At 37.8% G+C, this 18683-nt stretch overlaps 2 protein-coding genes across 2 annotated transcripts; one reads left to right on the top strand and one right to left on the bottom strand.

Annotated features, from left to right (window-relative positions):
* Positions 1-252: 252 nt before the first annotated feature.
* LOC103718700 (dentin sialophosphoprotein-like) lies at positions 253-5504 on the top strand. Its single transcript, XM_008807629.2, has 2 exons — positions 253-597; positions 3507-5504. The coding sequence occupies exons 1-2, from the start codon at positions 388-390 to the stop codon at positions 5349-5351; spliced, it is 2055 nt and encodes a 684-aa protein (XP_008805851.2). The 5' UTR covers positions 253-387; the 3' UTR covers positions 5352-5504.
* Positions 5505-7330: 1826 nt separating this feature from the next.
* Positions 7331-8317, bottom strand: LOC103718696. The gene has a single exon (XM_008807625.4). The coding sequence runs from the start codon at positions 8158-8160 to the stop codon at positions 7492-7494; it is 669 nt and encodes a 222-aa protein (XP_008805847.1). The 5' UTR covers positions 8161-8317; the 3' UTR covers positions 7331-7491.
* Positions 8318-18683: the final 10366 nt, after the last annotated feature.

Raw genomic sequence — 18683 nt, 5'->3', positions numbered from 1 at the left:
TCCTAAATAAAAAGACTTGGCAAACATGGATTGCGAAAAGCCAACACCATATATTTGGGAGATCCTCTAAAAAATAAATAAATTGGTTCGGTAGTTAAACTTTCAAGATCTACCCACATTGGAAAAACGTTGCATGTAATTACCTTAATCACCTCACTAGCAGTCAGTAGACAACAATTAAGAGAGAGCCCCCATTGACCAATATTTATAATTGTATGTAAGCAATAGGTGGCCAAATCATATCCCCCAATAACAGCCTATCTTTCCACCTCTTGGACCTTCCTCCATCCTAGGTGAAAGAACTCCTGTTCTAGTTTCAAAGCAAACAAAAATCACCCTCCTTTATATTTAGAGAAAAGATTGGAAAGGGAGGGAAGGGAAGGGGTTATGAGATTGGAATCCAAGTCCAGGTTCAAGACCAACAAGATGGCTGGCAACTACAGGAAGAGGCCATATGGAATGCTGCTGCTGCTGCTGGCGCTTTGTGCAGCTTTGCTCAGCGTTGTTCTGCTCCACAAGATGAGGGAGAGGCGTGTCTTCAGCCTCCTCCTCCAAGACCGAGATCAACAGCTGCTTGCTCTTGAGCTCATCCTGCAGGTACTGACATCCCCACCAAAAGGAAAAAAAATATATCATCATGACTGTGATTTGATCTTATAACAATCACCAATTTTTCTCGGTCTGTCATAATCTCATTTGAAAATGTACTACTGTAAACGACACTTCATGTTTCAGATCATGACTTCAAACTTGCGTTTAGTTTTGTTTAAAAATATGAATACTAATCAAAATTTGGAATAGCTGAGATGTACAACTTGATCAGACTGGGGAATAAGATTGCATCAGGTGCTGTCACTTTAGTCTCATTGTTCTTAAAGCTGATCGGAGTGTCGCAGAAGACACTGAAAATGACGATTGGCAATTCCAAATTTCAGTCTTACAATTTCATATGAAAGAGAATATGATCTTGTTCCTGCTACAATGGATCTTAAGAGATAATAAATTATGATCATTGTTTGCATTCTGATTCCACTCTAAGTAATTTGAAAGCATTGGGGAGTAGAGTTGACTGGCATCTTTTCTAGATCTGATCCTGAGTTTATAAAACAGATCGGGTCAACTTGAATTATTTGCATCAGAAATCCAGAGTCTGGTGCGAAAGGAAGTCAAACCAGGCCACTGGTACCAACCACCAATGACTTTAAAATCAGTACTACTTGCACTCTCAATTAGATTGTTAACATATATTAACATTTAACATTCAAAATATGCATGCAATTCTTCATCATAGTCCGATATCTTGGCATTGGATTTCTACCAGCACATTTATGCCAAAAATAAACTTGTTCTCCTTAGGTTCTCTCAGGTTTTAGTGTTATACTAGGAACTTGGTGGTGACAGGCTTAATCAAGACTGTGCTCTGTCAAAATCTAAGAATATCTCATAATTGCATTATGAATTAGAGAATCCGATGCCATTTTTGATTTTTCAGGTTTTAGTGACAAAAACTATTTGTTATTACATTAAAGAAAAATACAGAAAATAACAAGACTGGAATCAATATTAAGGATTGATAGAATTAGATTGATTACAAAAGAAAAACTGCTTAGAAAAATATTTCAGAAAATTGCACCAATAAGAAAGAGAAAATTTAAGAATGGAATTTAGAAACTTATGCATTGCCAAAATTATAGTTACCAGTAATTACAATAAAAATGCTAAAAACATAGTTCCTGTCACAAAGAGAAAATTTAAAAATTGAATTCACAAACTTATGCATTGGCAAAATTATGGTTATTGGTAATGACAATAAAAATGTTAAAAAATATAATTCCAGTCATAAATTCTTTATAACGTTATATTAGGAACCTGGTTTCAGGTAAGCTGGTAAAATCTTTGGTACTTCTATTCAAGGACAAATCCCACCTCCACAAAGGGGGTTGGGGTTATCTTGTAGAGGACTTTATTAAACCAAAGTGTATTTTATAATTGCATTATGACATAAGGAATCCGACACGTCATTTAAGTCAAAACACAGTGAAAGGTCATTTTCTACCCATAACTTAATTTATTGCTTGCTTCAGATTACATATGTTCACTCTGAAATATTTGTCTTTTTTTTTTTTGAAGTCTCTAACACTGGAAAACTTACAACCTGAATAATCAATTATTTAGCCTAAGTATATATAAACTATGATCTTCTTACATCAAAAGAATGGAAACATAATTAGTGACCAGTCAAAAGAATGGACACATATTAGTAACCACTCAGTCTTTCAACACTGAAAAGCTAACTTTTTGCACATCTATTCTACTATAAAGCAACTTCCCAAATGGCATTCTCGAAGCTCCGCTTGGGAGATTACCTGTTTCCTGTCCCATGCAATGCACCTGTCAAACCTTAGAGAGTCATAAAGTCCCTTGTCTATTCTTTCTAATCTTCATTAGTCTTCTTGTAAAAGATGCATTCATGAATGTTGACATACAATAGTCTCAAATCACTGGTTCGATTAAGAAAAGACCAGAAAAAGAAAGTGGCAAATTGAGAGTATGAAAAGGCCTACATTAAGAGGCTTCATCTGCATTCAATGTCTCTATAAAATGTAAGCAGATACATTGATGGATCCACACTCATTTAAACAATAGCAATGCACATCAAAGTTCATAAATCTTGCTGACACAAAATCACAAATCTTGATGTTTGCATGAGTGCATAACATGCAAAACTACTATGTAAACTATATGGTCCATCAACAATAATTGTCAGCAGCCAATCAGCGCAAGTGGTTGCACGAGAAAATGTGCATCTCAAATGACACTTGGGAACATTATGATCTCTTTATAACATGGTTTTGGTGTCTATGTTCCCAAATAGAATGCATGAAGGAACACACCAAATCACATCCATCCAGAATCCCCAGGCATTCACTAACTTATGGAATGCAGATGCACACATACATTTGCAATAAGAACAATCGCTTCATCATAATTATATAGTTAATTAGAACAAGCATGGTTATACTAGATATAGACTTCATAGCTACAGGCACAAGGACCAGTTCATTCATAAATAAAGGAAAGTTCATGGCTACAGATTGTCATTAAACAACTGCAAATCATAATATGAAATGGATAATGACCATGATTCGGATATTGCTAGCTAGTTGTTCAACCTGCTGGGAAAGCTCATGCAACTAGTTTGGTTACCAAACAAAAGATGTAAGTGAACATGAGTAATAAACTATGTCTTCTTATCTTTCCATCTAAACCAGAGACATCTCTCTCTTTCTCTCTTTCTCTCTCTCTCTCTCTCTCTCTCTCTCTCACACACACACACACACACACACACCCACACACATGCACACACAAATACAGAAGAACAAGAGAGATAAAAAATTTCTGCTATTATGAGCCAGTCGTATTTATATTGGTTGATATTTTCACTTATTATACTTATGGAAGTTCTAGATTAATCGTAATCATTGACTCATCTTGTTGATGGACAGAAAGAAAGAGAGAACACCATAGTAACAAAAAAGAAATTGGAAGTCTTCAAAGCCAAGACAATCTCTTTAGGAAGTGAAAAAGCTGAGCTTAGTAACAAGCTTATAGAAACAGAAAGCACGATCTCTTACCTGAAAAGAAAACAGAAAGAGTTGCACGCTGCTCTTGAGGAGAAACAGAACCAGATAAAAGGACTTACAGAAAAGGCAGCAGAAGCCACTGCATCAAATATTCAGATAACAACACTGGCAGAACTTTTGAAAGGGAGAGAAGCCAAAATTGAAGAAATGATGCATCACCTTTTAAGCCTACAGCCATCTAAGAATATTGCTGCAGAAACAAGCATTGACAGCAGGAATGGCAATGTTCTAAACTACAAGAAAGAGAATGTGACTTCTGAATATGTGCAATTGGAAGAACGTTCAACTACTGGAGGTGAGAGTACCATAATAGAGGCAAAACAAGTTTACACTGGAAATGAAACAGCTAGTAACCAACACAAAGATATTCCTGAAGAAGAAACATGGGTAACACTCCCAACCAAGGTAGAAGAAGAAGGCTTGAAGAATGCAACTAGAAGTAGTGTTGATCAAACTGCAGGACTTTCAGGAGATAACCAGCTGGAGAGGCTTGAAGTTTCTCAGAGGAGCGAAGACTCTGTACAGAGCAAAGAAACAGATCAAGAAAGCAATGTGGAGGTTAAAGAGCAGGCATTGGAATCTACAAATGGGAAACAAATTGACAGTGCAGACGCAGGAAATGGCAAAGTTGGTGAGAACTCAGATGAGATAGAAGGTAAAAAACATGTCCCTGAAAATGGGAGTGCAGAAAAACTTCAAAATCCACAAAATGGATATGAACAGCAAATAACTTCTGCAGGCCTGATGGTGGCAGGAAAAAATGAGGATGCTAAAATGAGACCTGGACGTGGTCGAAGGACCAAAACCAAGAGCCGAAGGCGGCAGAGAGTCTCTAAAGAAAAAGAACTGGAGAAGAATAACAGTTTGCACTTTGAGATCTCTCAAAATGATGAAAATCAAGTGAGAAAGAAAGAAAGCACAGATACTAATAAAGAGGAAGTTTACAGAAAGGACACAGATTTTAGTGACAGTCAGCTCAGCATGCTTGAAACTTCTCAAATCACAGGAAATTCAATTGTGAGGGATGGAAGGGAGGATGGAGATGCATCGAAGCGTAAAGAACAGATGCTTCTTCCGCAACATGAGAGCATGGAAACGGTTGCACATTCTCATGACAATGAGGTTTCAGGCACAAGCTTGGAAAGCAAAGAATTCTTGCGGGATGATGATGGTATAGGAGTGAGATATGATACTGGTGACAAAAGTGAATTAGATGATAAAAATAAGGATTCAGTTTCCAACTCCAGTAATGTAGAAATGCCTGATGATTCACAAGAAAAAACACAAAATCCAGAAGGTGGTGAAGGCTTGCAAGATCATGAAGAAGACAGTCTTGATGAAACTGCACAGAAGGGAGAAGAACAGGAAATGACATCCACAGATGGTAAACAGGAAAAGTCTGATGACCCTCACGAAAATGGAGATGAGAATAAGAGTGATGATGATGAAGGAAGAATTATCGCTCACTCAATCAACAACAATAAAAGTGATGCTGAAGGACAGGACGGAATCGTTACTGTTAATACCATATCAGACCCAGGACAAACTGAGGCTAACAGCAACACTGATGACCATCAAAGCAAGACTACTGAAAAGAAAAATGAAACAGCCAATAGCTCTGATACTAGCGATGCCAAAGATGACGAAGATAAAGGGATCAAGGAGAATGCAGAAAATAACAGCAGCGACAATATTGCTGAATTCTGAAATTAAGATCTACCGGCTTGGCAAAGTAATGCATAGCCATAGCCTGATAGAAAATTAAGTTTCATTTTTCATAGACTTTGCTTATCTCAAGTTATAAAATGTTTTTTTGTATTTGCAACCATTTAAATGGTATTTTAACAAGAATTAATAGAATCCTTTTGTAGCTCTAAAATATAATGCTAGAAAAAAAATAAAGCAAAATAAAATGTTTTAATATAAAGAAAAGTACCAAAAAAGTTACCCATCCATTTAGCAATCACCAATTAAATGGAACTAGAAAGTAGAAAGTACGATACCTTGGATATTTACATGCCTAGAGAATGGTATGACTATGTAACACATGTTAAATTGATTAAGTATAACACTAAAAAATGTAAAATACCTGTTTTAAAATTGGAAGTGCAACAAATATGCATTTGTTCAATTCCATGTGGACTGTCCATGTCCCTCATACATGCCCAAATCATATTCCTAGTCAGACATTAGGACTTGACTCCGGTCTTGGTATTGTATCCACCCTATAGCTTATCTATCCTAGATAGCCATGTTGATACTATTGCTCTCTCAGGTAAAGTAACGAAAATCTCAAAAAGGATTGAGTGAGGTCTAATCCATACCCTGATTGAGGTTGAGAAGGATCATACCCGCTAGAATATGAAGACGTAGAGGGCACATATACATAGGTCATAACCTGACATTGGATGATATGATTCGATATTAGATGATGACTTGAGTATCACTGCTACTGGTACTGCTACTGGTACGTCCAGGATTCCAACTCAATGCACCACCTCATCAGCCAGATTAGTACAATGTCCACAACCTCCGAGTCCCCTTCTTTTGTATATTATGGTGTCCTCCCTAGCCTTATGCTAGTGCACCATATCCTGCATCACATATTCAAATCGAGAGTCCCTAATGAATGGAGTAAGCAAAGGGAAGTACATGTCACCCCCTCCCTGTCTATTGCCTCCACTTGACCATTGAACCCATCATTGTTGGAAGAGTCATCATCATTACTTGTATGATTACATGACTCAGGCAATCTGTTGTTAGAGAGCTTGATAGTTTTACAATCACTATGAACTGGCTCCTCATCTACTCTCCAATGGATTTACCTTCTTTTCTTTCCTAGTTGGCTCGAATAGGTAGAGTACCCTAAATGGCTCTTCCTCTCTAGCTAGCCTTGCAGCTCTCACTGGCCTTCGTGTCGTGATCTCTCCTCAACATCTCTATCAAATTTCAGACCAAAGGTCTCCAACTCTAAACCAGACTATGACCCTAACTAGCCTTCTCCATTGGTTGGCTGGACGTGGCATATGTCGATCTGCCCAGTTCGCTACATTGATCCCAACTTGCTTGGCTATGAGACTAGCTTAGCCTAGGGGCTGATCCTCAGGTATTAAGCTCTAGTTAGGCTTGTTGGCCTTCGAGCCAACCTAACATAGAAACCTCCTTATCACATACAAAGTCATTATAGAGTGGGTCCTGAATACTACATATCTACATTTTGCTGAAGACATTTAAATCTCAAACATAGATTGTAGTGCATATAGACCAATATATTTAGTTTCTGCTGAGTTAAAAAGTTAAATTATTACAATGCATCTAGGGGTACAAATAGATCGGACCGACTCATGAATAACACCGATCCAACTCGATTCCTTATTCGGGTCCTAATGTTAGACCCAAATTCAATCCAATAAAAGATGAGATTGGATCAAAATAGATCCACAGCTACAATTTTTGACCCAATAAATCATTCAGATTGAGCCGGATCTATGCATAACTAATTTTCAACCCAAAAAATTCGAATCCAGATCTAGTCCCTTTAATATATGTAATTCCCTAAGCCTGCAAACATGCACATCTAAACTTCTCTGATTTTTTATCATGATGTATATAACTAATTCCTCTTGCCTAGTCACATGCACACAAGATATAAAAGCTTAAAGAATTTTACTAAGCAAACAAGCAGAGAGCAAAACTAATTTCAGTTTTAGGACTTGGACCAAATCGATCCTCATCAAACTAATTCATTCTTTCTCAGCATCAATACATCAAACAAGTAAACTGCAGTTGATTCAATCCAAAACATCACAGAGACAGGAAGAGAAAGGACGAGAAAGAAACATAGGAATCATATCAGCTGCTTCTTCCTTGGAGAAGTCCTTCTCGGCTTCGCGCCATCAGCCTCCTTCTTCCTTCTCTCCACACTCCCTTTCCCAGCGACGGTAGGCTCCTCACCGAGTTCCAATCCCTCCGCGTCCGGCCTCCGGCTCCGTGTCCTCGATGCAACACTTTCCACCGCCTCACTCTGCTTCCCCATCTGCTGCTGTTCCGCGATCCTATCAAACTCATCTCCGAGCCTCCTCACCCTCTTCCTCTTCTGAGCGGACCCAATCGACGGCGACGAAACGATGCTAACATCCTTTGCCTTCTTCTGCACCTCCTCCTCAGACTCGGATTCGGAGGAGTCGGAACGGAGCGAGGCCAGAGACTGGGGCTTATGGCCGGAGAACCTTGGCTTGGTCGCCGGGTTTCGGTCGATGGAAGGGGAATTTCTGTGCATTCTCTCTTGCTGGGCGCGGAGCTTCTTGATGGAGCCCTCGATCCGGCCCTGGAGGCGGTGGCGCTTGAAGCTGAGGCCGCCCATGGACCAGTGGGCCTCGTTAGCCCACGAGAGCAGCGGATCCATGACGCGCACCGGTGGGTCGACGCGGTCCTCGTTCAGCTTCACCTCGGCGTAGAACCGCGGCCGCGGGAGGCTGCTCCCGTAGAACCTCCCCGGCCCCAAAGCCACCACCATCTCTGCGAAGATTGGAGACAGAGAATGGGAGAAAAAGTGGTGAAATAGGGTGGGGCGATGGGGAGCCTTTTATTGATGAGAAGGCAGGGAATGGCGGGAAGGTTTGGCGCCAGAAGTTTGCGGTAAAGCGGTAACAGATTACTTGCCTAAAAACAAAATAAAAAAAAGCGGCAAGAGATTCGGCGCGAGAATACTCGAAAATCAAATGACGCACGCGGACGGAGGCGGGGGTCGCGACTCTTAACAACCCTGCAGCTTACGGGCCAACGTTTTGACTTTGGGTTAGATGGTATGATTGAAAAAAGTTTTCTAAAAATCAAACGAATCACATCAGGTCGAGTCGGATCCAGATTTAATAAACTCAGGTCCAATCTTAAATCTGATGTAGTCCTACGGGTTTTTTTAACACAAAGTCGATTTGAGTTTAAGCGGATCGGATCGGTTGGGGTCATGAGCCAACCCAAATCATAATCACTTGCAGCGTTTTATATATCTATGAATTATCTATAGCTTTTTATGGATTAGATAATTTTTTAATTTAAAATTACTCAAAAGTTTAGAGAAATTCTACAAAAATTGAACAGTTTTCCAAAAATTACATCTAAACTATATTTATATAATTCTCAATTTTTATTTCTTATTTTATTCATATCTTTATATTAATTTTTCCAAAAAAGTGTGTTTAAATTGCATAACTATCGAAAAATATAATGCATGCTTCAAAAAAAACTTATTTGAAATATCTACATGCTACTAAAATTTCTATTAAAAATAATATTTAGGTTGTATAAAAATTTGTAAATTAAATTTTAATTCTACCTAATGTAGTCTTCGATAGAAGTGTCATATATGTTTTATCAGCCATATTAAGGACTAATAGCCTAATTAATCTAGGAATTACTTAAAAGCTTAGCTTTTATGCAAAAAGCAATTAATATGTCCAAAATCAATCAAACTGCTATCAAAAAGCCAGTAGACAGCGTGCTAGTTCTTGAGCATGATACTAGTTGTTAGAATCTAACATTTTATTTTTTTATAATTTTTTATCTAAAAATATAATTTTAATAAAAATAAATAATGTAAAAAATAAAAAATTATATCATATGTAGTTGTAAAAAAGATCTAAACTTGCCAAAATATAAAATTTTGGCCTGATTTTACCATATTTTTCAATTTCTACCGATTTATAGGATGTCAAGGAAAAATAAAAGGATGGAAGAGGAGATACGGGAATCCATGGTTTCAACGGACTTATCAAAGATATGATCGGATGTTAGGAAGATGGGGGAATTGAATGCAGTAGGACTTGATATACATATTGAAACCCAGCTCAGCCTAAAAGCTTAAGCCATTAGAATTTATATATGATCATCAACAATGGGACAGCAATAGTTTTGCTTGATACGCAAGAACAGACTGCATCTTCCACAAAGAGCATCATAGTGGCACAAGTAAACCAGTTAGTGTCACATAAAATTATGGTTATTGTTACTTAGAATTTAAACAAGCAATAATTCAATTTATACTGATTAGTTGACGTTGGCTCCAAAAAAAAAGAGTTAATTATAAATTTATAATCGAAAGCTGATTGCGGTGAATAGAGCTGTGGTGATGGGTAAAATTATAAATTTATTATCCAGTAAAGGACTACATGACCATGTTTGGCTGCAGTAAGACTGATCCGATGCCAGATGCCAGAGTCAGAAAGGTAAGTATTTGTTTGCAACAATCTGACACCTGAATTTTTTGCCCATTCTTCCAATCGGTGATTAATTAATTTCCCTGAAGTGGAAGCACATCTGTTGTACAAGAAACTCAGCAAAAAAATAAGCTCTATTGAATGAAAATCTCCATAATTTAAAAAAGAAAGAAAGAATTATGAGTGAGCTATCAAACTACTTAAAGATTCATTTATTTTACTAATTGGATACAGTGCTAAAGTTCATACAGCATGCAACAGCAAAATTGACTAATTAATCAACATGACAGATGAGCATTGCCAAGTGATATGAAGGTGCTCAGTTGTATATGCTTACAAAGTGAAAAACGCAGATGATTTAAATAATTCTTATGGCCAGCTTAAAAATTTCATCTGGTTCATACAAGATCAGAAATTGTAGCATGCAAAGGCATGGCTGCATCATTGATCAGTTGATCAATGTTACTAATGAGCAACGAAGATCACTGAGATTCATATGGTAATGTGCAAAAAGTGATTGGAAAGGACACTTCAAAAAAAAAGCTTTAATAATATGTAGGAGGGGAGCATCCAAAAGAAATACAGGTAAAGACATATATATACCAGGTAAAAACTAGTTGTTCCTTGTTGTTGCTTATGGCCTTTTTTATACCAGGTATATGCTGGCAAAGGAAGCAAAACCAGACGGATTGCCTCCCAGCTAGTTATGGATCGCTTGATATGGAAGAGAGAGAGGCAGGCAAGCATCATATTTTATTTATTGCCTCTCAGACTCCACGTAGAGGAGGATTTGTAAACTAACCATACAAATCAAAAGAAAACTCAACATGGGTGAAAGCACACAGAATTTGTGAACTCCCAGGTCCTGTTTCCCCTCAGTTTCCAAGATGGCAGACCTCTCAAACCTGGAGCTTTATGCCGGCACCCCGGGCTTGCTCGAGGCTGCCACCGGCCGTCAACAACATTATATATTATTTTGGGAATACTATGCCATGCCTGCAGGAAGTGCAATTTACCAAGATAAGAATCATCTGCCAGTCACTTTAGAGATCCTAGTTTCAGGATTTATCAATAATTCCATTTTATCATATAAATAACTCGATTGAGCTACTTGAAAAGCAGCAGAAAAATTTAGGCCTTTGGAACTCGAAATCAAGATTCGCCGAACCGGTATCGGGGCTGGTATTAGCTGGCAACTAGTTCAATCCAGTATCAGAACATAAATACCGAGCTAAGGCATACCAAAAACAAAACATCGAGACAAGAGAGGAGAGAGAAACTCTAACCCTAAAAGGAGAATTAGGAAATAGAGAAAGAAGACGAAGAAAGGAGAGGAAGAGGGGAACGAGGGAGGAGAGAGAGGGAGAGAGGCGTACCGTGACAAAGACATCAACATCAATTGAGGGCGACGACATGAACATCGACGTCGATCAAGTGCACGAGTGCTAGATCGAGGAAGAGGGTCTCCGCATCGACGTCGATCAAGGAAGAGACGATCCAAACTGTTGAATGAGAGAGAGAACGTCGCCACTGACCCCGATCGATGTAGATCACCAAGAAAGAGAGATTGCTGGGAGAGAGAGAGATTACAATGAGAGAGACGGGGGAGAGAGAGATTATGATGAGAGAGAGGGAAGAATCGAGGGAGAGCAAGAGCCAAACAGAAGCTTCGAAAAAGACTGCTCAATGGTTTATAATTAAGAAAAGAGAGAAAGAAAAGGAACCAAATTGAATCAAATAGCAGAACCATACTGCTTATCAACCAATCCAATTCTATACTAGCTCGAATCACCCAATTCAGCACAATCCAGCTGTCATTGCTTGAAATATCAGCAAGGAATTATACACATTTCAATTAAAAGAATTCAAGATAACTAATGATAATTCCATAAGTTTTGGGTACAGTCAAGGGCTATGGTTTTTTTTCTACCTAAGAGCCTTGGAAGTTAAGTCTGCCATAAACCTATAGAGAAGAAGAATTTAGAACACTGAAATCAAGTAGATAACAATCAGTGACTGGCAAAATGTAATAAAAAATTGATTTCTGTGTGAAGAAAAGTTGACTTATTCAGACAAGAAATGATAGTAAGAAAAGGTTCCACGAAATGCCAACGAATGAAGTTAACAATCTCCCAGGAGTGATAAAATAATAAACAGAGTTGTTGTGGGAGTTTACCACAATGTGATTAAACCCAAAAAAACAATGAGTTTGTCGTATATCAAAGTATTCACCGAGATTACAGGAAAAGCTCTCAAGTTATACAGCCTACCACAAAACTCGATAGAACAGAACAAAGTTGTAACCGTTCAAGAGGTTTCATGTCTTTGCAAATGCTTTATTTCCAGGCTTTCACAGAAGAAAGAAAACAGTACTGCAGACATAACTAGTCTACTTCGCTGATTCTCCAACTTCCTGTAACAAGAAAGATTAGGAAACCATTAATTTGATATGAGACATTCTATAAGATAACCATGAGGGGAAAAAATTTCATACATATTGATTAAAAGTATGGAAGCCAGATTTGTTGTGATGTCAATTGATAGCACACATTTGAAGTGAAATAATGCTCATCACACCTAAAAAATTAAGATCATAGTCATCTTTTTCTTGATTGAAATTAAGATCCTAGTTTTCATTTTCAAGGCATATACAGCAAAGGGTACAGAAGTGAAACTCAAGCATGAGAAGCAACAATAAAGCTTGTGCCATGCATATTTGTACCACCTAAAAGGGAGCCACTGGAACCATGGATCAGTCAATTTTTCTACCAAAATCGCAATCAGTTTTTAACTGTTTATGCAAAATGCATTCCGATGATATATTAGAAAACTAATTGCTTGTGCGTTGGACATGCCACTCGTGTCAATCCAGAAGAATAATTGCCGAAAATGTGAATTAAGTTTCCTCATTATCTTCTTGTGTAATAAGGTGTAAATTAAAAATGAAGCTGATATCCTGAAACGGTTGAATAAAAATATTATCACAAGATGATCATATTACATCCCTATTGGACTTTTGTTTAACTCTTTTTTTATAACTACACAATCCAGGAATTGCTAAGCCCCAAAGGCACCCTATAAAAGTTGCAGAAAATCTACCAGTAAACCAAGGTTAGAATTAGCAATGAATGGCAATTAAAATAAGAAAAGAAGGGGGGGGGACTATAAAAATCTTCTCAAATACATTTTCATCCTGTCATACACTGCAATGAGATAATGCACAAGGGAAATTAACTTTCAACTACCCAGATTAAACTGAGACACCTCACATACTCCCTGCCACTACCTGCAGAGATCACTTGGTAGAGACATTTGATTGAGATGGAAAAGAATCAAAGGGAAATTTAGCAAGCCGCTGACAGAAAATACTAGAAGAATATCATGGGGCTTATCCAAGTTGGATCTGGGCTCAACCAAGGAAGTGAGAGCAAATTCATGGACTCTTTTAACCTATGATATTTACGACTCTCTGTTAGCCAAAGTAGCATGCCCATCTGACCAACCTCATGCAGACAACCAATTAGACAAAGTCGCTAGTCATCAGAGTTAAGAAGAAAAGACATTGACCAGCTTTTGTATTGGTTGTTGGGAAAAAAAATTATAAAAGTTGTGTCTAGTTATCGAACTACCGCCCCCATGTTTAACTGATCTATCTCTTCCCAAAATCTATCCCATCAGACTCGATAAAATTGCTGAGGTTTCAAATCTCTTCTTTCTACACATGCATTTACAGGTGCCATCTAGTAGTATTTCAGAAAAAAAAATGAAATCAATTAAGAACATCAGATGCATTAGTAGATTAAAAGGCATCGAACAGCTGAAAAAAATTCAGATGGGGATCACTTATTAGTGACATCCCTAGAAGATGATATGTGAGACTTTACATTTTGGAATTGCTTGAATTGTTATGCTCTGAAAAACGCCAAAACAATTTATCTTACTCAAAAAAAAAAAATCACCAATGGAGAGAGATGGGCCCATTCATTTAGTTGGAGTTATGATCTCAAAATTCTTCAAGATACGGTATCATACCTGCTTTGAAAGTGGATATGAATATGATGTATATGGAATTCTTCCCAGATATACCACCAGCCCAACATGTTAGGATGCCAGGCATTCTAAACCCCCAACACCGGCATTGAACAGTTGACAAAAATTCAAATGGTGATCACTTATTAGTGACATCCCCAGAAGATGATATCTGAGACTTTACATTTTGGGATTGCTTGAATTGTTATCCTCTGAAAAATGCCAAAACAATTTATCTTACTCAAAAAAAAAAAAATCACCAATGGAGAGCGATGAACCCATTCATTTAGTTGGAGTTATGATCTCAAAATTCTTCAAGATACAGTATATTATACCTGCTTTGAAAGTGGATATGAATATGATGTATACGGAATTCTTCCCAAATATACCACCAGCCCAACATGTTAGCATTCTAAACCCCCAACCCCGTCCCCTCCCCCTATTGTTTACCTTAGTGAAACTTATCAGAGAAGCATCTGCATATATTCAGAAATATCACTATGCACATAATTGTTATGCTGCAATCTTTCCAAGACGCTCTTGAACTTGATGTATGAGAATCCTCTTCAAGTAGATATAAAACTAAATTATTAAAGGAAAGCACAATAACCTCTATCCAGCATACAAAGCATACATAATTCCCAAGCATGACGTGTGAAAATGGAGGGTACAGTTTTCACAGTTTTAAAACTAACAATTACCTCTTCCTTCTTTCCCTTCTTTCCACCAAAAAGCTTGTATCCTCCATAACCTAGCAAGAACCAGCCAGCTAAACTAGCAAGCACGAACTGCAAGTCATAAATATGCCACATGAATCATTTCTCATCATCTCAACAAAAAAAAAGGAAAATAAAAATTCTACAAGATCTCAACTAGAATAGCAGTGAAAACCAAGAAGGGATACAAAAACAAGACAGTTGTAGGATTGCAATATGAAGTAGTGCTTAAAATACATAAGATTTGATAATTGTAAGTGTAAGCTCCCTCCAAGTACATAACATTACAAAACAAAGTTAGCCGAACCGACCCAAACTGGGTGGTTCAGGCCATACAAAACTGGTCAAGAACCGGAATAGTTTGGGCAGTCCGGACGATTCGTCTGCCCAATAAAATCTTAGTTGCATTCCCCTCCTCCCCCAATTCCCTCACCCGAACTCCCCTCTTAGTTGATCTCGAAAAGAGGACAAAGGAAGCCTTCGGTGATAATGAGCCCTCGCATAGATACCTCCTTACCCGATGATATGACACTCCCGGTTGCTAACATATGCAGCCAAAGTAGGCCGAACCGGACCGAATCGCCCGATTCGGCCCATACCGAGCCGACTCAGTGGGGAACCCGGTCGGTTCGCACATTAAAAACGGTTCCGGCCCCAAACCGACCAGAAAAGGCCCAAACCAGACCAAATCGACCAAAACCGGCCTGGAACCAGCCAAAACCGGCCTGAAACCAGCCAAAACCGTTCAGAACCGACCGATTCCGTTCAAACTCGGTGCGAACCATCTGGTTCGCACCGAGTCGATTTAGTTCAGAACCAGGCGCCCTCCCCCTTTGCTTCTTTTGTTAAAATGAGGTGTTGGAAAGGCCGAAACACCTTCTTTACTTCGTTTAGGCTTAAGATGCCTAAATGGCTCCCCCTTCCCCCCAATTTGAGAAAGTGCGATTGAAGAAAGATGTGCTTCCTCTCCCCTATCTCATTTCCTCTATTTTTATTTTTTGGGCTTGAAAAAATAGCTCAAAATTTACAAAATAGAAAAAGATCATGCCAAAATTTTTTATTTGGGCTTGATTTTATTATATGTTATAGATTTATGGATGATCTACATAATGACATAAAAATTTTTAATTTTTGGATTATATATAATTTTTAAAAATTAAAAATATATTTTGGATTAAAAAATAAAAATATAAAAAAAATAAAATTCAAACAAAATATAAAATTATTTAAGAGAATGCAAGCTACTCTCCAACAAAATTTGGTGTTTATTTATTCAAGTTTTAATGCGATCCAGAAGTCATGGCCCTCCGTCTAGAAGATATAAGTTAACTTAAGTGACATGTGTAAGTTAACTTGTATCTTCAATTATTAACATATTATAACACGGTTCTTTTTTACGGACTAAAATATTTAGAGAGGGCACTGACAGCTTTGGAGTCTCAGCACCTATCGTAAATAAGAAAAATATGAATTCAAGTATATTACACATCGGGAGGACATTTATTTGGCGTTAAATAGTTACTAATATGATACTATCTTATATGTAATTTTCTTCAATCTTTTTGCAATTGAATGGTGGATACATTTGGGTTTGTCCATGAAAAATCTTAAACGGCTAGCTATCTAGATTCTCTTCCAGACGATTTTCTGAGTGGCTGTAAGCGCAATTGGTCCACCTTTGCCCTCATCCACAGCAAGCAGAGAAACCATTTGACACAAAAGCGCCTCAACGGTTTTGCATATATTTACTACAATCGAGGTTAAGGTTGAAGTGCATTCAGGAGGAAGTGGAGCTAAAGTACACATATCCGATCCATAGTACTTTCGTTGATAATAAGGATGATCCTATGATCGATGTCTTGTGGGCCAGCAGTAGGAGACCGGTACCATATCGACCCATCTGCCGACCAGTACGGGTTCCGATACCGATTCGGCGGACCTTGTATGCAGCTTTTTTTATGTAATTATGTTACAAATATATTCCTCAAAAAAAGGGAATAAATAAAGTCGGGTTGCATTGAGTATACTCAAAGTTCTAAAAGGTACCTTTTATGGAGATAAATGTTTGCCAAATGATGAATGGTACCACTGCAGATTCACTTAAAAAACTAAAATTAGGAATATCTGATGCACATGACTAATTGAGGAGAAACATCTGATGGAGGGTTGCGATCCCTATCAGCTAGCAATATGAAGGAATCAATTTAAAAAAAAAAAACATTCGCTTTAGTTAATTTACATTCCTTGTTTCTCTTTTTCTGAGATAAAGAGAGCAAAGGGAGAAGATATAATTTATAAGGAGTGTATTTAATTCCCTCTTTTTCCCCGCACTCAATAGATAGTCAACATACACATGGGCTTAAGCCACATAGCCAGCCATCTGATTAGAACTCAACCAAGAATGATGTGGAATTATGAGAACGCTCAGAATCACACTCAAGGGTAGAAATGCACCTATGCGCTATAGTTGGGATCAAGGTTATTCGGTAAGACAGAGAAGGAGAGTCTGAAGCCCAAAATTTAAGGAACAAAACAGTCGAATATTGAACCTTTTCCAGATGCAAGAGTCAACCTGATATCAAGACATATTCAGACCAAAAAAAAAACATATATACTATAAAGAAAAGTGCTCAAACACCAAATTTACCAAGTGCCAGCCATACACACTGCATATTCAACACTCTCCCACTGACATCTACATCCAAATATGCTGCTTGGTTACTAGTTTTACATCCATAAAATTTTGTAAAACATTATTTTGATTGGTTTTATCAATTCATAAGTTTCATAAAATGACAAACTAGGTTTGAGATAAACCAAGTATCTCATGGATACCTAAATACCTAAGTACCAAGTATTTTTTTAAAGAGTTATTTCTTAAAATATCAAATAATACTGTCTATGGAGCCAAATATCCCACCCATCGATTACATCCTCCCATATCAAGGAAAGAAGACACCCTCATCATATCCTCTTCCTCCTCTCGTCCATCTGCCCCTTCTACATTTTCACCTCTTCCTTTGTGCACCTCTGCCCTCCCACATCTAGTCTCATCTTCTCCTCCATTGGCCCCCTTGTCTTCCTGCACTACCTTCATCTGTCCCCTCATTTTCCTTTTCCCAATCTATTATGAAACCCCCACAAACTTTATGCCACCAAACAACAAACTAAGGAAAACAAATTTTAGTAAAAACACTATAAAAACCTATTTCCATAAAAAATCAAGTTTTACAAAAAAAAAAAAAATAGTTTTATAAAATTGAAAACCAAGGCACCCTGAAAGTTCCTGTTTGTACAGATTGTAGAACTTCAACCCAATTCCTTTAAACTTGTCCTCTAAATTCTTGCATATCCTTAATTTCACAGCAAGCAAATGAAACAAGATGCATTTGTGGATCAACAGATGTGTGTGAAGAAAGCCAGTTTGTCTTCTTAATCTTTTTGTGAATATAGACAACCAACAATCATGATCTATGTTTCCCAATCTAGCGGACAAAGGCTTTGGTTAGACTCCATATCAACTAATGTAGGCCCAGCTGAAGCTGGTTAATTGCAACAATGATAGTGAATCAGTGATTTTTCTAATTCAGATCTACTTAGATCCTATCGGATAATGACAATAACAGCAAACAAAAAGGGAAATATGTCAAGAGAGAATAGGGAGGGAAAGACTTCCCGGATGGCTAAGAGAACAAAAACCTTCTTTATTTTCAATCTTTAATTTCAAATTGAAAATATAATGCCTAAGATCCCTTTTAGTTAAACCATGATCAACACCTAACAAAAGAAAGGGTGCTGCAGAGGGGCATATGGACACCCATGTGTGCCACACAGATACCCAACTCTGTCTCCCCTCTCTTTGATTAGCCCCTTGTGGATCCCAGGAAATTTAAAAGCTCAATCATATGGAAAATAACTAATATTCTACCACATAAGACATTGTAGAGGGGAATATGGACACCCAAGGGGGCCATATAGATACCAAACTCAGCCTCCTCTTTCTTTGCTTAACCTATTGTGGGTTCCGAGAAATTTAAAAGCTCAATTATATGGCAAATGACTAATATATACCTCACAAG

The sequence above is a fragment of the Phoenix dactylifera genome, unplaced genomic scaffold (genome assembly GCF_009389715.1).
Source record: "Phoenix dactylifera cultivar Barhee BC4 unplaced genomic scaffold, palm_55x_up_171113_PBpolish2nd_filt_p 000092F, whole genome shotgun sequence".
NCBI lineage: Eukaryota > Viridiplantae > Streptophyta > Magnoliopsida > Arecales > Arecaceae > Phoenix > Phoenix dactylifera.
Note: the sequence above shows the minus strand (reverse complement) of the source record. Positions and strands in the feature narration are given on the sequence as shown.